The following is a 26,931-nucleotide window of genomic DNA, read 5'->3' as shown; positions in this document are numbered from 1 at the left end:
ATCCAAAGTGTACAATCACTTGCCCCTGGGTACCCTCATACAGCTGTGCATCCATCATCACACTTAATTTTTGTTCAATTTTTAGAAACTTTTCATTACTCCAGACAAGAAATAAAGTGAAAGATGAAAAAAGAAAAAAAGAAAAGGAAACTCAAATCCTCCCCTATCCCTAACCAACCCCTCTCAATTGTTGACTCATAGTGTTGGTATAGTACATTTGTTACTGTTTATGAAAAAATGTTGAAATACTGCTAACTGTAGTATATAGTTTGCAATAGGTATATATTTCTTCCCTATATGCCCCTCTATTATTAACTTCTAACTGTATTGTCATACATTTGTTCTGGTTCATGGAAGTGATTTCTAGTATTTGTACAGTTGATCATGGACATTGCCCACCATAGGATTCAGTTTTATACATTCCCATCTTTTGACCTCCAACTTTCCTTCTGGTGACATATATGACTCTGAGCTTCCCCTTTCCACCTCATTCACACACCATTCGGCGCCGTTAGTTATTCTCACATCTTGCTACCAGCACCCCTGTTCATTTCCAAACATTTAAGTTCATCCTAATTGAACATTCTGCTCATACTAAGCAACCACTCCCCATTCTTAAGCCTGGTCCTATATCTTGGTACCTTGTATTTCATGTCTATGAGTTTACATATTATAATTAGTTCCTATCAGTGAGACCCTGCAATAATTGTCCTTATGTGTCTGGCTTATTTCACTCAGTACATTGCCCTCGAGGTTTTGTCATCAACCCATTTTTTTTAATATGGTTTTGTTCACTCACCATACATTCCATCCCAAGTAAATTATCGATGGTTCTCTGCATGGCCATACATTTACGTGTTCACCACCTTCACCACTATCTATATAAGGGCATCTACATTTCTTCCACAAGGCAGGAGAGAGAGTCAAAGAAGGTAGAGAGGCAAAAGAAAGAGGAAAAAAAATGACAGCTAGGAAGCAGCAAAAGGAAAAATAACCTTAAATCAAAGTAGACTAAAGAATCAGACAATACCACCAATGTCAAGTGTCTAACATGCCTCCCCTATCCCCCCTCTTATCTGCATTCACCTTGGTATATCACCTTTGTTACATTAAAGGAAGCATAATACAATGATTCTATTAGTTACAGTCTCTAGTTTATGCTGATTGCATCCCTCCCCCAATGCCTCCCATTTTTAACACCTTGCAAGGTTGATATTTGCTTGTTCTCCCTCGTAAAAGAACATATTTGTACATTTTGTCACAATTGAATACTGTAGATTCACCAAGTTACACAGTCCCAGTCTTTATCTTTCCTCCTCTCTTGCGGTGTCCCACATGCTCCCCACCTTCCTCTCTCAACTGTATTTATAGTTATCTTTGTTCAGTGTACTTACATTCTTGTGCTACCATCTCCCAAAATTGTGTTCCAAAGCACACACTCCTGTCTTCTATCACCTTGTAGTGCTCCCTTTAGTATTTCCTGTAGGGCAGGTGTCTTGTTCACAAAGTCTCCCATTGTCCGTTCGTCAGAAAATATTTTGAGCTCTCCCTCATATTTGAAGGACAGCTTTGCTGGATATAGGATTCTTGGTTGGCAGTTTTTCTCTTTCAGTATCTTAAATATATCACACCACTTCCTTCTTGCTTCCATGGTTTCTGCTGAGGGATCCGCACATAGTCTTATTAAGCTTCCTTTGTATGTGATGGATCGCTTTTCTCTTGCTGCTTTCAGGATTCTGTCTTTGACATTTGATAATCTGATTATTAAGTGTCTTGGCGTAGGCCTATTCATATCTCTTCTGTTTGGAGTACACTGTGCTTCTTGGATCTGTAATTTTATGTCTTTCATAAGAGATGGGAAATTTTCATTAATTATTTCCTCTATTATTGCTTCTGCCCCCTTTCCCTTCTCTTCTCCTTCTGGGACACCAATGATACGTTCATTATTGTACTTTGTTTCATCCTTGAGTTCCCGGAGACGTTGCTCATATTTTTTCACTCTTTTCTCCATCTGCTCCTTTGCGTGTAGGCTTTCAGGTGTTTTGTTCTCCAGTTCCTGAGTGTTTTCTTCTGCCTCTTGAGATCTGCTGTTGTATGTTTCCATTGTGTCTTTCATCTCTTGTGTTGTGCCTTTCATTTCCATAGATTCTACTAGTTTTTTTGAACTTTCGATTTCTGCCTTATATATGCCTAGTGTTTCCTTTACAGCCTCTATCTCTTTTGCAATATCTTCTCTAAACTTTTTGAATTGATTTAGCATTAGTTGTTTAAATTCCTGTATCTCAGTTGAAGTGTACATTTGTTCCTCTGACTGGGCCATAACTTTGTTTTTCTTAGTGTAGGTTGTAATTTTCTGTTGTCTAGGCATGGTTTCCTTGGTTATCCAAATCAGGTTTTCCCAGACCAGAACAGGCTCAGGTCCCAGAAGGAAGAAATATTCAGTATCTGGTTTCCCTGCGGCTGTGTCTTAGAAAATTGCTCCACCCTTTGATGCCTCGGGTCACTGTGCTTTTCTGCCCAGCAGGTGATGCCTGTTAGCCTATAATCCTTGAGTGGTGTGAGGAGGTATGGCCTGCTCCCCCAGGCTATGGGGTCTGGTTCTGAATGGAAAGGGCCCCACCTCTTTCCTCCTAGAGAAGACAGACCCCCCAGGTGGAGGTCACTAGCATTTCAATGGTCTCGCTCTCTGCTTGTGCTATCTCCACCCTTCCCCGAGTCACAGCCCTGGAAACTAAAAATGACTGGGGCTTTCTCCACTGAGCCGAAAAAGAAACAGATAGTCCCCTTCAGACCCAGTCCAAGGCGACCCTCCAGCTCTCCAAGGTCAGTCGTCACCCAAAGCCTCTGTCTGTGTTTTGGGGAGGTGTACCTGTAGTGAGCAGTTCACACTCACTGCTTAAAACCTCAGTTGGAGCTCAGCTGAGCTATATTGGCTTGCTGGGAGAGAGCTTCTCTCTGGCACCACGAGGCTTTGCAGCTCGGGCTATGGGGGAGGGGGTCTCGCGACTTGGATCCGCAGGTTTTACTTACAGATTTTATGCTGTGTTCTTGGGCATTCCTCCCAATTCAGGTTGGTGTATGATGAGTGGATGGTCTCGTTTGTCCCCCCGCAGTTATTCTGGATTATTTACTAGTTGTTTCTGGTTTTTTGTAGTTGTTCCAGGGGGACTACTTAGCTTCCACTCCTCTCTATGCCGCCATCTTGCCCAACTCCAAAGATATTACTTCATGTTATATTTCACAAAAAGGAAATAACTGAAACAGTGGAACTGTAAGCCATAACATTCTTTGAAATTTGCTTTCTACTTATTAAATTGCACTTAGAAAGTTATCACTTCTATGTATATATTTGTTGTATTCTACAATAAAAAATATTTTTTAAAAAACTGTTAAAGGATTGCAGTAACAGGGAAAGTGTCAAAGAAAAAGGGAACTTAAAAATGGTAGGATCGCCTAGACCCCTGGCTGTCCCCTCAACTGCCCAGGATAGAACTGGTGCATACCCCAAGTGTGAATCCCAGACCCACAAAGGGAGAAGAATAACCCTCATGTGCATACTGGGAGCATATTATGTCTATGTCAATCTATCTGGTGGCAGTCTGAAGGTACTGAACCAGGATCTCATCAGGCTCACCAACCCAGAACTAGCCCTGCATGTAGAGGAGGCTCACAGAGCTCTTCTACAGAACTCTGTGAGACATACAGTACAGTGCCTAGAACTGTGAGAAAGCACTGTTTCCTAGGGAAGAGGGGACATTCAGATCTGTGTAAACAGAGGAATTCCCAGGGCTACACATACATGCCCAGGATAAGAGACATGCACAGGAAGGATCAGGAGGACCTATGTTTTCATCTATAGCTCTTCTCTAAACTCATTTGCATGACTAAACTCTGAAGTAAAGCATTTGCACAGGCCTATGCGCAAAACCTGGGAAAGGTGTTTTCTTTTCCCTCTCTCTCTCTCTCTCTCTCTCTCTCTCTCTCTCTCTCTCTCTCTCTCTCTTTCTCTCTGTTGCTAGCACCTGGCATCCAAGTAAACCTCAGGCATAACACTAACTGGATAGAAACTTTAGGAACAGACACCTCAGAGTCCAAATTCCAGCCATAACACATTAAAATATCAAAATGTCCAGGTTTCAACAAAAGACTACAAAACATACATAGAGTCAGGAAGCAATGGTCCATGCAAAGATTAAAGCATTTTAAAACTCTCAAGTGCAAACTGCTAATTCTCTCACATCCAATGTACTTGAGAGTTGGGAGTCTGTGCCTTCTCCCCCAAATCCAGATCATTATTCTTCCACTTTCTCACTAGCCTGTTTGTGCTATCTTGCTATACCACCTTGTAATCCTCCTCATCTCTGTCATATATCAACCTCCTGGAAACTTTAAAAGCTTTAGTTTAGAATTAATCCCAGATTCTTCCATCATTTCGGGTTACTTCGACATGCATGTAGACAACACATTCCTTAGGCAATTCATCTTCAATGGCTTTTTCCTTCCCATGACCTCAGTCACCTACTCTCCTAGACTTTTTTATTATCCAAAACTACTACTACTTTCAAATCAACATTTCTGACATATACTCCTCTGACTACAACCTCCTATCCTTTTCACTTATTTTCACTCAAGGTACCAATGAGGTCAAAGAAGAAATTTACGATAGTTAACCCCTTTATTTTCTCCCAAACCATTTTCCCCTTTTCTTTTCTAATCCATCTTTAATGGACTTAGATTCCATGGCCTACCTTTTCAACCACTCTTTTTTGAATATTCTAAATTCCTCTTTCCCTTTATCCTTTTATCATATTTGTTTCATAAAGCTTCAATCCTAGAAGAATTAACTATCAACTTTATTTATACTTGCATCTAGGCAGCTGAACACTTCTGGAAAAAAGTCCAGTTGGGTAGATGAGTGATACTAAAATTCATAGCTATCATCAGCAAGGTTGCAGGGTACAAGACAATATACAAAAATTAACTGTATTTCTATATACTAGCAATGAACAATCTGAAAAAGAAATTAAGAGAAAAATTCAATTTATAATAGCATCAGAAAGAACAGAATACTTAAGAATAAATTTAACAAAAGAAGTACAAGACTTGCTGACTGAAACTATAAACATCATTGAAATAAATTAAGAAAAACCTAAATAAATGGAAACACGTCCCATTTTGTGTTTTGGGAGACTTAATTTTAAGGTTGGTAATACTCCTCAAATGGATCTACAGATTCAACACAATACCTATCAAAATACCAGCTGTCTTTTCTGCAGAAATTGACAAGCTTATCCTAAAATTCATATGGAAGTGCAAAGGACCCAGAATAGCCAAACCAATCTTGAAAAAGGAGGACAAGGTTGAAGAAAGAAGAGAAGACTCATGCTTCCTTTAAACTTATTACAAAGCTAGAGTATTAAAGACAGTTTGGTACTGGCATAAAGATAGATATATCAATCAATGGAACAGAATTGATAGTCCAGAAATAAACTCTTACATTTACGGTCAGTTGATTTTTGACAAGGTTGCCATAATCATCCAATGGGGAAAGAACAGCCTTTTCAACAAATGGCATTGGTATAATTGCATATCCACATACAAAAAAATGAAATTGGACTCCTACCTCATACATACATAAAAATTAACTTAAAATGGATCATAGACCCAAATGTAAGCACTAAAACTATAAAACCCTTAGAAGAAAATGTAGGAGTAAATCTTTGTGACCTTGGATTAGGCAACAGTTTCTTAGATAGGACACCTAAAATAAGCAACAAAGAAAAAAATGAACTGGACTTCATCGAAATTAAAAACTTCTCACTACAAAGGACACCGTAAAAAAAAAATGAAAAATAACCATAAGAATGGTAAAAAATATTTGCAAGTCATAGTTGATAAGGGACTTTTATACAGAATATTTAAAGAACTCTTACAACTCAACAATAAATAGACAAAAAAAATTTTAACAGGCAAAAATTTTGAATAGATATTATGCCAAAGTAGTTATACAAATGGCCAAAAATCACATGAAAAAATGTCCAACATCATTAGTCAGAAGGGAATAGTCAGTCAAAACCACAATGATTCTGATACATGCTACAACATAGATGAAGCTTAAAGACATCAAAATGAGTGAAATAAGCCAGACAAATATTGTACGATTTCACTTAAATGAAATACCTACCCTGTGAGTGCAGTGGGTAAGTATGGGGAGTTATGCTTAATGAGTATTGTTTAACGGGTAAGAGTTTCTGTTTGGGATGATGAAAAGTATTGGTAATAGATGGTGGTGAAGGTAGCACAATACTGTCTATGTGAGTAATATCACATAATTGTACACATGAAAGTGGTAAAAATAGGATATTTTGTGTTATATGTGTGCTACCACAATAAAAAATTTTTAAAAACACAATGAGATATCAATTCACTGCCAATAAGATGGGTACACCCAAAAAGATAGACAATTAACAAGTATTATCAAAGATATGGAGAATTTGGAAACTTCATGTATTGCTGATAGGATTACAAAGTGGTGCAGACACTTTGTAAAACAGTTTGGCAGTTCCTCAAAAGGTTAAACATAGAGTTATCTTATGACTCAGCACTTTCACACCTAGGTATATATCCAACAGAACTGAAAACATATTCACACAAAACTTTGTATACACAAATTTTCATAGCAGCATTATTCATAAGAGCCAAAAAAGTGGAAACAACCCAAATGTCCATCAACTGTTGAACAAACAAGCAAAATGTGGCGTAGTTATTCAATAGAATATTATTTAGACATTAAAAACTAATGAAGGGATTATAAGTAATAGCACCATATTGTAGCTGAATTTGGTTGAAAGGGGTTGTTTCAAGTCATATATGTCACTGACTAACACTACAAATATAATTAAGTTCCTGGATGAACTACTGCAATGGTAAAACATTTGTAGCAAGACTTAATAATAGAGTGGTATATGGGGGGAAATTACCTATTATAAGCTACAGATTATAGTTAACAGTAATACCTCAACATTCTTTCAACAACAGTAACAGGTGTACCACACCAATAGCAGGGATTCATAAAAGGGGGGGAGGATAAGGGATATGGGATCTTTTGAGTTTTCTTTTCTTGTGTCTGTTATTTTTCTCTTTGGAGCAATAGAAATGGTCTAAAATCAACTGTGATGATGATTACAGAGATAAGTGGTGATACTGTGAGACACTGATTATATACTTTGGATAGAATATATGGTATGCGAATGTATCTCAGTAAAATCTACAATAAAAAAAACTAACAAAGATGGATTGTATGGTGTATTATGATATCTCCATAAAATTGCATTAAAAAAAAGAATGAAGCTCTGATAAATGATACAACATGGATGAACCTTGAAAACATTATGCTCAGTGAAAGAAACCAGTCACAAAAGGCCAAATATTGTATGATTCCATTTATACAAAATGTCCCAAATAGGCAAATCCATAGGAACAGAAAGAAGCTTAGTGGATGTCAGGGACTGGGGGAAGGGAGGTATGAGGAGTGATTGCTTGTGGGTATGGTGTTTCTTTCTGGGATGCTGAAAATATTTTAAAATTAGATAGTAGTGATGGCTAATAAAAACCAATAAATTGTATACTTTAAAAGGATGGTTTTATGGTATGTGAATTATATTTCAATAAAGCTATCATAAAAAAATTTATAGTCACCAACTTCAACTGGGCCCTTTACAACATTCAGCAATTCTACTATTATTTTAATTAGATTATGTGCTGGTTTAAGTCTGTTATGTGCCCCCAGAAAAGACCATGTTCTTTTAATCCATTCTTATGGGGGCACACCTATTGTGGGAGGGACATTTTGGTTAGGTTATTTCAATTGAGATGTGACCCAGCCCATTTAAGGTGAGTCTTGATTCTTTACTGGAGTCCTTTGTGAAGAGGATAAAAGACAGTAAAAGCCTGGAGAGAGAAAGAAAGAAATGCTCTGGGAAAAATAAGCAAGGATCCACAGAAGCTGAGAGAGAAAGCCATTGAAATCAGAACCTAGGAGAGGACCAGCAGACATCACCATGTGCCTTCCCTTGTGACAGAGGAATCCCGTGTGCCAGCAGCCTTTCCTCAGAGAAGGTATCTTCCTCTTGATGCCTTAATTTAGACATTCCCATGGCCTTAGAACTGTAAATTTATAACCTAATAAATCCCCATTGAAAAAGCCAATCCATTTTTGGTATATTGCATTCCAGCAACTTTAGCAAACCAAAACAGATTATTATTCCATGCTCCACAGTTTCCTTCACTCTTCTCATAATTGCTCAATACCCCCCCTACTTTCTTCATCACACTCCACAGATGTCTTTATCACCTATGTTACAGAGAAAACAAAAACTATCAACCTAGACCTCTTCTGAATACTAAACCCGTATGTCCAATTTCTATTTGGATGATTTAAAAGTACCTAAAATCAACATTCCAAATATGTACTCATCATCCTCCCGCAGATCTGTTCTTTCTTACAGTTCTCTGTATCATGAAGGGCACTACCATCCTCCAGCAACTGGGAGGAAAGGCACAGTTTAAAAAATACTGCCTCCTTAAGATAAAGTACAAATGTTTATCATAGTCTACAAGACAGAATAACTGGGCTCCTCCCCCTGTTCTCTCTAACTTAAAACTAAAGAAACTTTTCTAAGTCTCTAAGAAAACGTCATTCTCTTTCTTTCTTTAGGACTTTTGCACATACTATTCCTTCTGCCTGGAACGTTCTTCTTTATTTTCACTTAGCTTAAGTCTATTCCTCCTTAAGGTTAAGTTTAAATACTACCTCCTCAGAAAAGCCTTCCCTGACTTCTCAGAGTAGATTAGGTCCCTCATAACATATGCTGTAACACAGCAGTTCTCAAAAGACAGTCCATGGACTCTTTCAGGGAATCTATGGCATCGAAACTGTCTTAATAATACTACTAAGGAATTATTTTGCCTTTTTCTCTCTCATTCTCTTATGAGCAGACATGCAGTTTTCCAGAGGCTACATGTCATGTGATATCACAACGGACTGAATGAAGCAAATATGAAAATCCAGCTGTCTTCTATTAAGTTGGTCATTAAAAGACATTTGCAAATATATAAAATGATGCCACTCTTCTCACTAAATTATTTATTGTTTTAGAAAATGTAGTTATTTTTCATTAAAATACTTTATGATAACATGTAATGGGTTTATAATTGTTTTATAATAAATTAGTAAAAAATATTTTTTTAATTTCTCAGTTTTAATTTCTAGTATAGTTAAATATTGATAGATATAACTCACATAACCAAAGTTCTTTGGGAATCCTCAATAATTTTTAAGTCTAAAGGGGTCCTGACAACAAAAAAATTGAGAACTGTTCTAACGATACACATCACCAAAATAATTCTCATACTATTAAGTACTTTATCAATTATTTTTAGATATTTATTTGTCTTTCCCCACTAAACTGTAAGCTCCATGAAGGCAAAAACCTTCAAAACTAGAATCCAGAGCCAGCAAGCCTAGTGTCTGGCACACAGTAAATTCAATTTGTTGTTACTGTTTTCCTCAATAAGATTCTACATATTTCATAATTTTGTACAGACACATAAATATTCAACTTGATTCACTGAACTTTATTTATTTCACTTAATTAATTACCTTTTCCGGAATATGGATATGCCTTCTCTTTTATCTTCGGCAAAATTAACTAATTTTCTGTCATCAGGGATATTTTTCTCAGGTACTATCTCAGTGCAAATGTGAGTTTTACGTTTCTGAGAAGAACCATATGTCAGCTTGCTAGCAACATGTGATAAGTCATTGTCACTTGTCCCTCCTAAATTTAGATCATTTTCTTCATATATATTAGAGGGAAAGGCAAACTGGAATTTTCGTGCTGGTGAAAAATAATTTGTGTCTTCATTAATTAGCTTTAAACTTGATACTAACTTTTGTGGCCTCTTTTCTTGATCTACAAAAAAGAAATATATTAATTATTACATGTCTTCCACGAAAACCAATTCTCAAAATAATGATGGAAAAATTTAACAAAAAATTTCAATATTATCCTAATAAATATGAGAGCAAAATATAAAGTATTAGTATAATAACAAAGATAATCTGTAATACCATGGAAAGTTTTGACATATAGGTGGCTGTTACTCTTAAGGCATATTACATCACCAGAGGATACTGAGAAATTAATTTAGAATCACTGAAATTCAATTTGAAATTTATCTAGTACCTATGTTATAAAATAGATTTAACTGCTGACCCACAAAAACTGACAATAATTGTAATATTTAACTATTTTATCTGTTACAAATGATACAACTATACATGTAATTATGAAGTTTTTAAAGTTTACATACAAAATTCATGCACAGAAATACAACAACCAATTAATAAAATATCACTGAATATGATTCAGTATTGCAATATATGATACAACACTTTTAACTTTGTCATCTTGCATCCACAATCAGGATAAAGGAATACTTTCATCAGGATGACAGAATTTACAAGCATCTTTGGGAAGTTTGGAGATGTTTTTAGGGCTTACGCTTGCAAATATACATATATATATACACACACACACTATATATTATTGGTACATATAAGTATTTATAAATAATATATATTCATTTATAAAATATAAGTAAATTATGAAGCTTAATAATAAAATGTATACCCATAAACCTACCACCCAATTTAAAAACTAAGATTTACTAATAATAGTACATTATATCACATACCTTGTTTGGGTGTGTTTGTTTTCATATTTATAAAACTGGTATCAAACTATATATAATCTTCTGCACCTTGCTTTTTTCACTCAATTTATTTCAGGGATATAGGCCCTACACCAGAGGATGTTTTTTGCCTTTTACACAGGACAAGGCAAAAATGGAAAATCAGTGGCAAAGTTTTAATTGTAAAGGCAAAAAAATTCACAGAACAATAGTCAGAAGAGGTATGTGAGAGTGCATGTATGGAGAAGGAAAATATTTTAGATTTTAAGATTTGGTGAGTGCTATTTTGAATAAAAGAAGTCTCTGACTTTCATTTTATTCCAGTAAAAAGTATCAATATCTTACTGTGATACTAGATTCTTTTACATTCACATGAGCTGCACAACGAATATGTGATAATTTACCTAACAGTTTACGACTTTCTATTTCCTTCTCTAACATCTGAGTATCTGGAATTTCCAAAATCGATGGAGCAGAAGGGAGAAACCAATCCAATGATTTTTCATTGTCTGGATAGCTATATAAAATATTAAAATAGGAATAAATAAATTAATGAAGACATAACATCAGAAATTACGTATTTGTTACTTAAACATTAATTACAGATTCTTAGATAAACATCCTGTAAACTAACTTTCTGTCACCACTTTCATCTATCCCTATTCAGCAGCATTCTCAGCACCTTTTTACTTGTGTGCCATAGGATCAATGCCACCTCTGTGTGCAACAGACTACCTAGATGATGGCTATAACCCCATCTCCTTTTCTCCATTCCTTTTGACAGGAATCTTAATTCTGTTCCAATGCAGAAAAACAGAAAATGTAGTAAATCATTCCCAAACCTTACAAATTACTTATGACATACCTCACAACTAATCACAGGTCCTTGAAGTACAAATACACCATTACTGGTATTCTAGAGTATTCCTACAGCATTATTACAAATTAATGTCTTAAACCCAAATATTCTTGATCCAAACCATAAAAAAAATCTAAGAAACCTATTGAACTGACAACCCCTTTATAAACCTACAGCAACTGATGAGATTTCTGCCACCCTGTAAGCAGGTTTAACTATCCCTCTTTACCTTTTAGCTGTGATCCTATTAACATATTGTTTTAATGTTTCTTTTCCAAAATCAAAGTTGATATGCCCTTATCAGACCAAAAAGATAAGTGATGGATGAAAGGAAATAAAGTTGTCAACAGCATAGATAGCCCATGCCAAGCATCAAAGATTTTATGACTTTTTTTCTTCTTTCCTCATTTAGGATTTTAAGCCCTTGGAAGTGACTCAGTCTTTTACTTTTCTGCCTCTCATAGCACCTGGCACTAGCTACCATGTCCATATTTTTCAAATCAAGTATCTACAACACATCATCTGACAATGTCAGACATATGGTCTGACAATAAGTCAGAACATTTGAAATTTGGGACTATGACAGAGTGTCCCCAAGACCACCCATAGGTTCAATGATTCATTAGGAAGACTCACAGGACTCAGCATAGAGTCTACTCATGGCTATTATTTATTACAGCAAAAGGAGAGTATAATCAACAAAGGGAAAAGGTACATGGGGAAAAATTTGGGGAAAACAAGGCACAAACTTCCAAAGATTCTCTCCCCATGGAGTCACAAAGGACATGCTTCATTCCCCCAGCAGTAAGTTCTGACAACACATAATGAAACGTTGAAAACCAGGCAAGTTCAGTAGAGACTCACTGCCCAGGGTTTTATGGAGAGCTAATGACATAAACAGCCCTTGTCTGCCCAAATTCCAGATTCCCAGAAGGAAAGCAGATGTTCAGCATAAACCATATTGTTTGCACAAACAGTTTAGGTGCAATAAGCCACTCTTATAAGTTAACAGTGGGAACCCTCCCAAAATCTAAATTCCCAGACTCCAGCCAAGGGCAAAACGTGCAAGCAGAACTTTTCAGGATAGAGTTTAGGCCTGCCCTGTTAATTCTTTTCTGCACAGGGATACTCCAGGAAGTCCAAGAAAGATGATAACCAAACAAAAATCACACAGATGGCTCTACTATTCAGCTATTCCATAAATTCAAATTTTCCTTATGATTTCCCTATTTTTCTCCTCAGTGGTACCATCATTCTCCCAGTCACCCAGAATCTAAACCACAGTATAGGCAACCTTTCTTATCCATTATATTCAGACACATAATAGTTTTTATTTGCATCTTCCTTATAATGTTTCCTGAATTCATCATTTCTTTTGTATTTCCACTATCACTATAATAATCTAGGTTCTAATGAATTTATGTCTGTTTGAAAACAATAGTTTCTTAATTGGCCTCACTATCTCCAGGCTTTCTCTCTATATTTTATACACTCCTACCACAAGAATTGTTTTCATCATATTACTCCTCCCTTCAAAATCTTTCAGTGGCTTCCAAATAATGCCAAACTTCCTAATAGCATTAGGCCACCTTACAATTTTAACTTTCCTACACGTACTTTATAGTCCTGGCCAAGCAGAACTACTTCCACATACCAAATAGATAATACATTCTGTCCCTCCTCATCCTTATTCAAAGACACTTCCTTTACTTGACTTACTCCTGTGCCCTCTCCCCACATCCACCTAGAAGTTATACTGTTTTACTTATTCATTCAACAATTGTTTACTGAATACCATGTGCCAAGCACTGTTTTAGGCACTAGAGCTTAAATTCATTCAAATCCCAGCTCAAATCCTACCTTCTCCAAGAAATCTCCCCAGGTTCCGAAAGATTTTCTCCCTCCCCTCTTAGATTGTTCGAGCCTATGACATTTATCATAGTCCTCCTTGTATTGGGTGTGTGTAGCTAGATAACAGAAGACAGATAGGTAGAGAAAGAAAGAGGTAATAGAGAGAGAGAGAGAAATCAAGAGACCTGATATCCCCTTTAGACTGTAGACACCTAAGGGTTTCATTTTTATTTCCATTTACATCAGCAGAAGCTGCATAGTGCTTTATAGAGTTAGGTATATCATTCAATAAATGTTTGTTGATTCAGCTCAATGCCTTATAACACATACAGAATCAAGTTCAAGATCTTTATTATGGAATTTAAAGTTCTCCACAATCTACCCTCAACTTACTTTTCTAACTTTATGTCTCAATGTTTCTCCTTCATGAATCTTCTACTTCAGCAAAACCTCTTTTTACGTTATCCCCTACAGCTACTCTGACTTGCTCCGTTTCCATTATTTTTCTCTTGCTGTGATATTCTGCCTTAAAATGTCCACCTTCTCTCTGACTATAAGAATTATCACAATCTTCTAAGCCCTCTGAACACCCCCATCACTACCTTAAAGCCTGAGCTGCTCAGTTTGGTCCAAGACGACCTTCCTTCCAAATCTAAAATTTCATCACATTAATATATGCTTACCATTTGCTTTGCACATATTTTTGACTTTGTATTGTTAGAAGGGTGACCACATGTTCCAATTTGCCCAGGTTAGTCCTGATTAACACCTGTTGCCCCAGTTGGACACCCTCTTTCACTGTCAAAGTGTCACAGTCGAGATGATGAATTACATGGTCACAATATTTACTAATGACCTTTCCATATGTGTTTAATCTCAACTAGATTTTTTGGAGTAAAAGTTTTTTTCATTCTTCTTATATCCCTTTAATTGAATGAATAGTTGAGTGAATGAAAGAATAAATGAATGAAGCAATATACACTATAATTTACTCAATGCTTCATTAAAACTGGATAATTCAATACAACAAATACATAGGAAATTTGAAATTGAGACAAATTCACATGTGGAAATCCACAGAAGCTGATGTTGAACAGGCTACATATTCTGTATTCCTATTCTCTTTAGTGCCACATCTTTATTTTTACCTCTACTTCCTGCTTGTATTTAATTTGCCTACCACACTGGCCTTTAGCCAAATTGCCCTTTCTATTTCCAAAATGTATCATCACTCCTCATCCTGAGCTACTCTTTGACCATAACTTCCAGCATTTACCTGGGCCAAAAATAACTTGAACAAACCAGAAATGCAAATAAATGAGAGCCAAATAGGCAAGATTCTACTCTGTATTTTAAATTATAACATTTAAGATACTAAACATCAGTTACTCCCTTATATCTGAATTCTATGTTTATCAAATATATAACTAACATATCATTCTGTTGGTTCCTCATTTCTCATTTGCATATTTACCAGAGAGAAAATTAAACTACTTAAAAATCAAAAATCCCTAAAACAATAAACTATGTTATCATTCTTTAAGGTAGACATACTTTTCAGCTTCATCTGGTTTTTCAAAAAACAAATTATCCAAAGTAAACAAGGAGTCATTTGATTTCAGCATTGTTGAAAACTGGACTTTGTCACAAATCTACAAAAAAATAGAAAGGATAGTTTATATTTTATTTACAAAGGTGTAGAAAATATTTCTAGATAAGTAAACTATAATCACTTATTTCACAGAATATCCTATGAAATATAACCACAGACTACGTTTCCAGTTTTATTTTTTGCAATTTCCTCCAAAGTGCCTCCGTATTCAAGTTCTCTGTTCTTCACTCATTCATGCATTTTCACACTTCTACACCCCTTCTCCTATCGCCCCCATGCTTATAATGTGTTTTCTTCCATTCTCCACCTGGCAAATTCCTACCCATTCTTCAGGGTATAGGTCACATGTCATTTCTCTTTTAAATATTTCTCTGAATTTGTCCTCCTTCCCAAGGCAGAATTAAATCATTCCTTTAGGGTTCTTATAATATTTTTTCATACCTCCATTGTAGAAGTCAGAAGAGTGAATTTTACTGTTAATGTGTATACCTTTAACAATACATTAGATGTACATGCAGGCCTGAACTATGTCTTATTTACATTTGTACCCTCAGTATAACTTTTCAGTATCTTGCTAAAATAGAGAATTAAACAAAATTGATATGGTGTACCAATTTAAAAATTTTTGACTTCCACAAATTAGGCAAACTTATTTTGGTATAATCCACATATGTTTGCATGTCTGTCTATTATTCTCTCTCTCTTCACACATCCCTCCAACATGCATTCAGAATGTAACATTTAATAGCTGGCTACATGGATGGTCAAATCCAAGAGCACAAGGAAAAGAGGTTCTGAAGAACTAGTTGCTTTCTTTCCATAGAACTTTGCCTGTGTGTTGCTTTCTTTAATTATCCATTTTTGGTTTGAATCTCATGATGATTTTAGTATGGTTTTGTTTTTTTATCCACAGAATTCATGTTAACATTCCAGGAGTACCAAACAAGTAATCTGTATGCCTTTAGAGAAATACATCCCTAAGTCATTCCATGGGATGTCAATAGGTATGCCAAGAAAAAAAATTTCAATGGTCAGATAAGTTTGGCAAATACTAGGTTAAACAAAGTTTTATAGGATTTTAATTTTTAAAATAAAGGTTTTACCTTTAATACAATAACATGTACTCTGAAACTCAAAACAGGGATTCAGCCTACAGCACTCATCAATTTATTTGACATTATTATTCCTTTTCCACTAAGCATCCCAAGAGACCAATGTGTGTCAGAACATTTCATTCATTTATTAACAATTATTTTTGGAGGAACTATTATGTGTCAACACTCTGCTGAGGCTGGGAACACTTTAGGAAATACTGTTCTAGTGTTTATCTAAGGCCTAAAGTTTAACTTTATCTTCAGGAAATTCACACTAATTGTTTAAGGACATACTGCATCATTCCTTCCAGAAATGTCCTGACAGAATAATGTGCATATCTTTTATCCTCACAGTATGTACCACTAACTTTTGCCTTGTCTCTAAACAGAGAGGAGGTCTACCTTTTGCCTTCCTCTCATCCCCTAGAGGACTGGCACAGTCCTTCTGACTGATCTTTTCTTTCCCTCATTTTATTATTGCCTTGGTTACAGATGTTTGTACATAAGAACCTATTTAAACACTAGCAGGGTTTTTAGAAAATGGCTAAATCCTCACAAAAATTTGCTAAATGTAAGAAATCAGGCAGGTTTTTACATAATCTTGACTTAGTAAGTTTTTAAATATAACTTTTTTATATAATAGAGTAAAATTAGAGGTTCTCAACAGAATCACTCTTAGTTGTGTGATTTAGTGCTTGAGATTACTATATGTTCTATCTTTAAATTTTTAAGTACATTCTTTCTATAGACATTGCTTTGCCACATCCTTACTTTGACAATGACAAACAACTATCCGCCATGTTTTTTGAATGCCAGTATAATTTTATTGCTTTCTACCAAGTATCACAACCCATTTATTGAAAACTCCACTGTTATTTCTTAGAACTATAGTTCAGCTAAAAAGAAAAAGAAACATTAACTATAAATGTTTGAAATTTTAAAATATTTTAAATATGTACGTTATTAAAAACATACTATTGAAGATTAGAAGTTGGTAAATAATGTATCTTCACAACAAACTTCAAATATCTAAAAAACCATGCAGAAGCATTTATCGATTTCCACTATTTAACACGTGTTTAAGTTTCCTAGATAGTCTACGTTTTTTATTATTCTTTAATATCCTTGTATGAGGCTACTGATGCTTTTGTCAATATTTAATGTATCTAAATTAGTGAAAAATAACAGGTGTAGTGAAAGGTTGGAAGTGATATTGTGAAGGAAAGTTATATGGATAAGCAATAAAAATATCCTAATCCCTTATGACTAAATAACAGAAACCAGTTTACTAAATTACAGTAATAACCAACAAATCATTGTATTTTCCATTTGTGAGATTTACCAGGTATGTTTTTATTACTGCCTTCTCACCCTAAATTCAATGAATAATTAAAAAAACTATGTCTATGGTTGGTCATCAAAAATATATGTGTTCCAGTTTTCTAATGCTGCCATCAAGCAAAATACCAGAAATGGATTGGCTTTTATAAACAGGATTTATTACATCACAAATTTACAGTTCTGAGGTCATAAAAGTGTCCAAATTAAGGCATCAACAAGAGGATACCATCACTGAAGTATGGCCAATGGCATCTAGAACACCTCTGTCAGCTGGGAAGGCACATGGCTGGTATTTGCTGGTCCTTTGCTCCTGGGCTGCATTTCAAAATGGCTTTCTCCAAAATGTCTCTGGGCTTGTCTCTCTTAGCTTCTTCAGCTCCTGTGCATCTATGTATCAGGGCCCTCTCTTAGCTGCTTCAGAGCAAACTCTGGGCTAGCATCTCCAAACATCTCCAAGCATCTCAAAGCATCAGCAAGCATCTCTCCAAAAGTCTCTCCTAGCTGCTCTGAGCTCCTTCTGTCTGTGAGCTCTCTTATAGGACTCCAGTGATTTAATTAAGATCCACCTTGAATGGGCGGAATCCACACATCCATGGAAATAATTTAATCAAACGTTTCCACCCTAATCAAGACTAATACATTTGCCCCCACAAGATTGCATTAAAGAACATGGCTTTTTCTGGGGGACATAATATATCCAAACCTGCACATTCCTTCCCCTGGGCTCTAAAAAGACATGTTCTTTCCATATAAAAAATACATTCATCCCATCACAATATCACAAAAACTTAAATCATTTCAGTAACAATAGGTAAGTACAAGATCTTATCAAAATCGGTTACAGGCATGGTCTGTCCCAAGGCAAATTTCCCTCTGGCTGTGGACCTGTGAAACTCAGAACAAGTTATCTGCTTCCAATATACAAAGGAGGGGCAGTCATAGGATAAACATTCCCATTGCCATAGGTAGAAATTGAAAGGAAAACAGGGTTCATGAACTGAAACAGTTCTGAAAACCCACAGGGCAAACTCCATTAGATTTCAAAGTCTGAGAGTCATTTATAGAATGTTTTATCCTTGGGGCTTGAGAGAGCAAAAGTCCAACCCTTTCCAAGAGCCTTTGCAGAAGCACTTTTCTCACCAAACACTGGGGTTAGTGCTCCAACATATCCACACATTGGGGAGATCACCTTCTTCCGGACTCTGCATCTCCAGGGCAAAGACTCCCCCTCGCCAAACAGTGGGGTGGTGGCCAGGCTTTCCCCAATCCCCAGGGGATGTGCTCTATCCTCTCTGAGGCCTGGAGTAGCAGCACTCTTCCTGAGCATCGCGGTGGAAGGCCCACCCTCTGCCTCTGGGCCAAACTCACCCTCTCCACATGCACGGGTTGCTCTGCTCTCCTTGCCTGTGATTTCTTGGCTTCAGACCTTGGCTTCCACAGTTCTGCCTTCTCTGAGGAAATTTTTCCTTCAATCTTTTTTCCTGTCCTTTTTAGTCCAGACTAGCAGTGGTTTCATTTATACAGATCTCCCAAAAAGTTTTTTGGCTTGTCATGCAGTATACAGGGGTCAAAACCATCAGAAAATAGGACTCTGAACAAATCCTTTCTGAATAACTCCATCTGTAACCCTGGCTTGTTACAGGGTTGTAGTGAAATGGCTGGCTGGTTCCAGGTTTTGTTACATACGCACGTGGCATGCCATCCCCTGGGGCCGCACTTTTTGGAAGCCCACAGTTTCCCAGATCATCATTTTCTGGTTTCTTTGTACTCAAGAGCTCAGTTCTCAGCTTACCTCCTTCCTCTCACATTTTACTATAAGCTGCAAGAAAACAGACTGCATTTTCAACATTAAGTTTGGAGATCTCTTCAGTTAAGCATCCCAGCTGATCGCTTTCAAAATCTGCTTTCCATCGAACACTAGGACTCAATTTTGCCAAATTCTCTGCCACTTTAAAACAAGGATCACTTTCTCCCAGTTGCCAACAACACATTCAACATTTCTGTTCAAGACCTCATCAGAAGTATCTTTAGAGTCCATATTTCTACCAACAATCTCTTCAAAGCAGTCTAGGCCTTTTCTATCAACTCCTCACAATTCTTTCAGAATCTTCCCCCTATCCACTTAAAAAGCCATCCCAACATGTTTGGTATTTGCAAACTCAGCAGCACCACACTTCTCTGGTACCAAAATCTGCTCCAGTTTGCTAATGCTGCCATTATGTAAAATACCAGAAATGGATTGGCTTTTATAAAGGGGATCTATTACATCACAAATATACAGTTCTGAGGTCGAAAAAGTGTCCAAATTAAGGCATCAACAAGAGGATGCCTTCACTGAAGAATGGCCAATGGCATCTGGAACACCTCTGTCAGCTGGGAAGGCACATTGCTGGAGTCTGCTGGTCCTTTGCTCCTGGGCTGTGTTTCAAAATGGCTTTCTCCAAAATGGCTTTCTCCAAAATGTCTCTGGGCTTGTCTCAGGGTCCTCTCTTAGCTGCTCCAGAGCAAACTCTAGGCTAGCATCTCCAAACACCTCCAAGCATCTCAAAGCATCAGCAAGCGTCTCTCCAAAAGTCTCTCTCAGCTGCTCTGAGCTCCTTCTATCTGTAAGCTCTCTGATAGGACTCCAGTGATTTAATTAAGATCCACCTTAAATGGGCAGAGTCCACATATCCATGGAAATAATTTAATCAAAAGTTTCCACCCTAATCAAGACTAATACATCCGTCCCAAGTTGCATTAAAGAACATGGCTTTTTCTGGGGGACATAATATATTCAAACCAGCACAATATGTATACCTTTAAAGGATAATTTATAACATTAGGAATAATTACCAATCTTTTTAGGTGTGATAATTGTGGTTGTATTTCTAAAAAGAGTCCTTTTCTTTTAGAGAGACATGCTAAAAATATACAGATGAAATGGCATACTATCAGGAATTTGCTTCAAAATAAAGGGAGAAGACAAAGAGAGGTACGGATGAAACAAGACTAGCAATGAACTGACAACTGCTGAAGCTAAGTAATAGGTACATTGGGTTCATTATAATATTCTCTTTACTTTTTGCATGTTTGTACTTTTCTAAAATAAGAAAATTATAACTTTAACATGTATGTACATATAAAAATATACGTTTACATTCCTTCTTAAAAAGATAATTTTTAGACAGAGATGTTATCTAAATATAAAAGATAAAAATATTCAGCATTGGCCACCTTGGAATATGACAAAAAATCTAGGGCTAAATAAAGACTCAAATGTGGTTAAGAGACAGCAGCACAATTTCTATACACACACTCTGCTCCCTTAACAATTACTTCCTTGCATGTCAACATTACATCGCAATTTTTTTTCTATATTCTGAAACATGATAAAACACTCTATATGACAAAACATGAAATCACATACACAAATCATAAAACATAAATCATATTTTTATTTATTTTTGATAGTTAATACACTGCAAATCTTTTTTTTCATGTTAGAAACTAAAATCAAAGAAACCATGAGTGCCATCTCGTGGAGAACCCCACATTATCAATTCACATTATGCCCTTCCAATTCTGAGTCCTCCCTGATGTGGGGATGAGATATATGTGGGAATGTTGTGGGGAAGGGAGGAATGTTTCAATGTGCACCCCCTCACAAAACACTACTGGTAAGAGGGCTAAATCTGTGTACATTTTATGACTATTCTTACTCATTCAAAATGTTGTGGCATTTTTTCATTGTTTTAGTTATTTAGGTTTTTCCCCTTTTCACTTGTTTAACTCACAGCCCTATTCATTTTTCTCAATTTATTAACCATTCAGTCACCACCACCACCAACAAAAAAAAAACAGTAAAAACAAAACAAATTAGGATGGGTCTATAAATGCCTAAAAACAGTTTGTATGAACAATAGAAACCTAGGATAATAATGCAAGAGACAGAAAGGAGATCATTCAGAGAGCTTATGCTAGCAGAGTCTTTTATTTAAATAAATTTCAGAACTTGAAAACAACTATCTAAAAAAAATGAATGAAAATGCTAATCATGTTTTTATATTATCCAAAAACTAACAAAATGTTTCCTTTCTAGTCTTAGGAGAACCATATATTTTTAAACAACAAAAAACTTTCTAAGTTAAAACTCACCAGATCACTTTTATTTGCCTTTTGCTACCTCAGAATTGAAGCAGAAACTCTTGTAACTCCCAAGGCTAACACATGCTTGAATTCTTTATTCTAAAAGAAACTGAAAGCAAGATGATAAAAGCACAAATTAAAAACATTTGTTTCAGAAAAAAAAAAAAAAAATGCTACATAAACTAACTGAAAAACCTCCTATATAAAAGCAAATATTTTCAAAAGAACTTTTGATTCAATTTCTGTTCTAGTATAAAAGAGGATTACTTGTTTTGGTTCAGAATAAAAACATTATGTATTTATTTTAGTTCTAATGCATGTCCTATGGAAAAAATACCTCTCATCTAAAATTTTCCAATCCCCATTCCTGCATTTTTTTTCTTCATAGCACTAACTGATAACAGATATTATATGTCTAGTTATTATCTTTCTCCCTCTAGAGTGAGCAAGGACTTTTTGCTATTATATTTCGAAAACCCATTACAGTGCCTCGCACATAGTACATGATCCATAAAAATTCACTGGAATAAACACATTAGCAATCATCAGTTTATAAAATAATTTTAAATAAAAATAATTTTCCATAAACTCTGAAACTTAAAATTTTTCCCCCAAAGGCTTTTAAGATCAGTTTACAAATGTGAATTTTCTTCTAGTTCAGGATTCATGTGATCAAATTATGAAGATTCTAAAAGATGATGAATTTGGCACTTTTGTTGTGTAAATAAAACTTTAAAACAAAAAAATAGGGACGCTTCTACATTTCAAAATGACTTTGTGATGCTACGGGCAGCTAGATTTTGAATTAATTAAATTTAAATTTTAGGTTTAGGTTCACATTTTCTGAGAAAGTTTCCATGTTGGATTATTTATTGCAAAGTTTTAGTTTCAGCATACGATATAAAGTTATACTGCAAAGCATAATAAATTATCATCCCAAATATTTTTATTTTATTTTTTAAGAATGTTCCTTTCTGCTCTAACCACTGTTAAAATTCAACTGTTTTTGTGGCTACATAATGTGCTGCCTGTGAACGTGACCAATTATCTTAATGACAATTTAGCTTTTCTTATTTTCTACGTAGTCCTTATTTATTGTGCAGTATTTTCAGAGCTAGTTATTACTTACAGGTTTTACTCTCAGAAATAAACTCCTTATTTCAAAGGTGCAGAAACTTAAATTCGTGCTGACTTGCTACGAATACTTGGTGAAGAAGCCATCACCAATGGCTGAAGGGAATTTGACACCGTTTGGGACTAAAGATGAGAGCAAATGACCCGAGTCTCCGAGTCTCAACCAGAAAAAAGCCATACTGTCACGGCCCCTAATTTCTACCACCTCCCTCGGATGCCCATGGGGTCTGTACCGAATCAGAATCTAAAGTAAAAATAACCCCGCGTATTTCCTAGCGATTATCCTAAATCTAGGCAAGTTCACCTCAGCTTCCTACCCGCAAGGCAGAAGCCTTCAGAGCCCTGTGTGTAGCCCAATACCAGGGCGCTTGAGTCAGTTACCTCACCCCCGAAAAGTCGACTCCCACTTGCGTAAAAGAAGGTGGATAAAAAGAGATGGCGCAGGTTCCAAAAACCACCCAAACCAAACACAACACAATCAATCTGTGGGCGGGCCGCCTCCCAGCCCCACCCCACAAATGGCACCCGGCCCGCCCCGCCCCGCCCGGGAGCGCGCCTCAGGCCTCGCCCACTTTCTGACTGGAAATGCCGCCGATTCGCAGAGCGCTAGCGCGTGCTTGGGGCCCACAGTCTAACAACTCTGCTCCGCGTACGCCGTCGACCACGGAGACGGCTCCAAAAATCAAACACCCTCGTCACCCTGCCAGGCGTCTGGGCTTGTCCCTACTAAATCGCTGGATGTTCGGGCTCCCGTCTCCACCTCACCTGCCGGGCGTCCAGGGCCGGGTCTCCTACTCCCCGCCGTATAGGCCCGGGTTCCCACTTCCCGGAAGGGGTCTTTGCCCCACCGCCTCCGCGATGCTTCGGGGCTCCAGCCCTCACACCCAGTCAGGGATTCCACTCCTTACCTCAGGGGGCGGAATACCTACTCACTGGCCCCGTCGGAGGGCCCCCAGCCTAGCTAAGCTGAGCGCCAAGCAATGGATCGCTGGGCCCTACCTTCTCCGCCTCTGCTTTTTTCTCCAAAGTTTGTACTGTATTGGGGGTTTGAATATATAAATGGCAGGATACTCTGTTCTATTCTCATTAAATAAAGCTCCTAATCCTACATTTTAAGGGTCTGCCAACTGTTACTGATAGCGCTTTCCAACACAGGCTGCTTCTCTACTTCACACACTCCAACCTTCCTTACAAAAGTTAGCCAAGCCTCAGCACTGGACAGTCATTTTCTTATCACTTAAAAAGCATTTTACATATATTATTGTCATGAATATCACAATGGCACCCACGAAGTTGGTAGATGTAATTAACCGTAGATGAACTTACCGTCCTTTCTTCTAATTCGAGGTAGTTGTGTTCTATAAAATTGCGTGGAACACTGAACGAGTCGCCCCTTGAGGAAACACAGAACTAGGTCCCTGCAAGACTCTGGCCACAATGTTTCATCAAGGGATCAATACATAGCATTGTTTTGTGTATGTTTCTGTTTAAAGATACCTTATATCCTTTGCTTCCTCCTTAAATTGGTATACTATTCACTAGGAAGTTCTTTGTTTTATCAGCCTTTTAGAGACTGTCCCCCATTTAATTCCATCTAGAAACATTGCCATCGGAACACTTAAGGTCAACATTTAAACAAAGACTTTGAACATAAATTTAAACAAGTTTAATCATTAATCGCACGTAAGTTGGCAAGTAATTGGAGCTCATTATATAAGGCATTGATTCATTAACATTGTACTTATGGCCACAACCACTATAACTTATGCCCAAAGCAAGCTTATCTACCACACCTATTTTATCCCTAAGGGACATCACAGCCTTCTTGCACTTAGGAACACTAGACAGCACTTCAGCACTATGCTTGGGGGCCGTTTTTTTTTTAATTCAGTTTTATTGAGGTATATTTACATGCCATACAGTCATTCATGGTGTACAATCAACTGTTCACAGTACTATCATCTAGTTGTGCCTTCATCACCCCAATCCATTTTTGAACACTACCAGAAAGAATAAAAATAAGAATAAAAATCAAAAGTAAAAAAGAACACCCAAATCATCCCCCCCCCATCCCACCCCAATCTTCATTTAGTCCCTGTCCCCATTTTTCTACTCAACCAACCTTACATTGAGTAATGGGAGTGTGATCCGCAAGGTTTTCACCATCACACTGTCACCGCTTGTAAGCTACATAGTTAGTTATACAATCGTCTTCAAGAGTCAAGGCCACTGGGTTGGAGTTTGATAGTTTCAGGTATTTACTTCTAGCTATTCCAATTCACTAAAAGCTATAAGAATGCCCACAAGAGTAACCTCTTGACTCCATTTGAAATCTCTCAGTCATTGAAACTTTATTTTGTGTCATTCTGTTTCCCCCTTTTGGTCAAGAAGGTGTTCTCAATCCCACGATGCCAGGTCCAGGTTCATCCCCGGAGTCATATCCTGTGTTGCTGGGGATTTTACAACCCTGGGAGTCAGATCCCATGTAGTGGGGAGGGCAATGAGTTCACCTGCCGAATTGGCTTAGCTAGAGAGAGAAGGCTACCTCTGAGCAACAAAGAGGCACTCAGGGGGAAGAGTCTTAGGCATAGTTATAAGCAAGTTTATTCTCTCCTTTGCAGCAAGGAGCCTCACAAGGGCAAGCCTTGGGGGTCATTTTAAACAGCAAAATCACCAACATAGTGAAAAGGACACTTGTTTACAGTATAGAAGTTGAAACAGGAAGGCAGAAGTCACCTTGTTGGACCTTAACTAGGAAAGTGTGAGTCAGTCGACTCAAATTTTTCCCTGCTCTGCAAACCTCTGTGAATGACTGGGAAAGTACTGTGAATTTTTATTTTGAGGCTACAAATAAATTTTTGCAAGTAGGCAAGTTCACAAATACAGAATCTGTGAATAATGAGGATCAACTGTATTTCTGAAATAAAATTAAATTTCAGAAATAAATATTTTAAAAACACAATGACATTTACATACGTTGTCAGAAAAAGTGAATTTACAAAAACAGCTGACGTGTTATGCTACAAACATGAATAAACTATACAATAAGTTACTCTTTGAAGTTTCTTTAATAAAATAGTGCTCTGAAAATTAGCAGTATATGTTTTGACAGGAAAAAATCTGTAGATGATAAAATAGCAACTCATCAAGGATGCCATCTTTTCAGAAATATTTATCCTTTGTTCAGAAACCCCCACCTTTGACATCCTGCTGTCTGACCACCCTATTCCTAGTCTCACTTTTCTTTCTAGCTCTATTTATTGGTTATATGACCTTGGAAAAGACCAAACCTTTAAGTCTTAGTTCTTCCTCCTCAATGATGTTAATAATCCCTAATGCATAGATATTGTTGCAAGAGTTAAATAATATTTTTAATAGCCCTAGCATATAGTAAATTCTCAATAATGTTAATTTCTTTCCCCATCCCTGAAATGTAAAAGCATACCAATAGTTTGATAAACAAAGTATTTTCAATAATGTTAAATCAATAAACTCATAGAGTCTTTGAGCAAAAGAATTAAAAATTTTAACACATGAACTATATAGAATAGGAAAATTGATTATCATCCCTCCCAAAGGTACTGGACCCATATACTTAATAGAGGAAAATATCTTAATAAAGAAGCATGTAGTTCAAATTATAGCGTTTTGGGATTTAGCAACAGGTTAGTACTGAGGGACTCTTTTATATCTGTCACAGCACACAGTAGCAAATGGCTACTGTCAAACCAAGGCTCCAGGCTACCACCAGAGGAGAAGACCTACCTCATGGGGAATTGCAAAGATCTGCTGGTCACTAAAAGAGTAGAAGTTCAGACACTTCTTTCTACTCTATGGTTCTGCAGTATCACAGTCTCCAATGAAGACTCGGCACACACAAGCACTGGTTGAAACAATGCTTTACTTACATAGAAAAGAGACAGAACAAGGTCAGCTTCAGTACTGGACATCTATCTCCCATGGCCAGCAGGTCCTTATCAACAGCTGACACAAGGTGATGGTTTGTATATATTCCTCTTGCGTCACAATGGGGGAGACCCCATTCCCTTTCCACCAAGAACAGATACACTAGTGGGTTGGCCAGGTACCACATGGCATATGCTGTGTAGCTGGAAAGGGGAATTATTACCCTAATATGGAAGAAGAATCCAGGTCAA

General features: G+C 36.8%; 1 protein-coding gene across 1 annotated transcript in view; it reads right to left on the bottom strand.

The window, feature by feature from the left end:
* HFM1 (helicase for meiosis 1) overlaps positions 1-23,209 on the bottom strand; it is a 146,538-nt gene extending 123,329 nt beyond the window's left edge. Inside the window, exons 1-5 of the mRNA XM_037826661.1 lie at positions 23,092-23,209; positions 21,650-21,749; positions 15,020-15,117; positions 11,160-11,272; positions 9,662-9,974 (exon numbers count right to left, since the gene is read on the bottom strand). Coding sequence (XP_037682589.1) covers positions 9,662-9,974; positions 11,160-11,272; positions 15,020-15,090 — 497 coding nt within the window. The 5' untranslated portion in view covers positions 15,091-15,117; positions 21,650-21,749; positions 23,092-23,209. The remainder of the gene's footprint in view (positions 1-9,661; positions 9,975-11,159; positions 11,273-15,019; positions 15,118-21,649; positions 21,750-23,091) is intronic.
* Positions 23,210-26,931: the final 3,722 nt, after the last annotated feature.

The sequence above is a fragment of the Choloepus didactylus genome, chromosome 2, assembly GCF_015220235.1.
Source record: "Choloepus didactylus isolate mChoDid1 chromosome 2, mChoDid1.pri, whole genome shotgun sequence".
Classification (NCBI taxonomy): Eukaryota; Metazoa; Chordata; class Mammalia; order Pilosa; family Megalonychidae; genus Choloepus; species Choloepus didactylus.
This window is presented reverse-complemented; position numbering and strand designations above follow the sequence as displayed.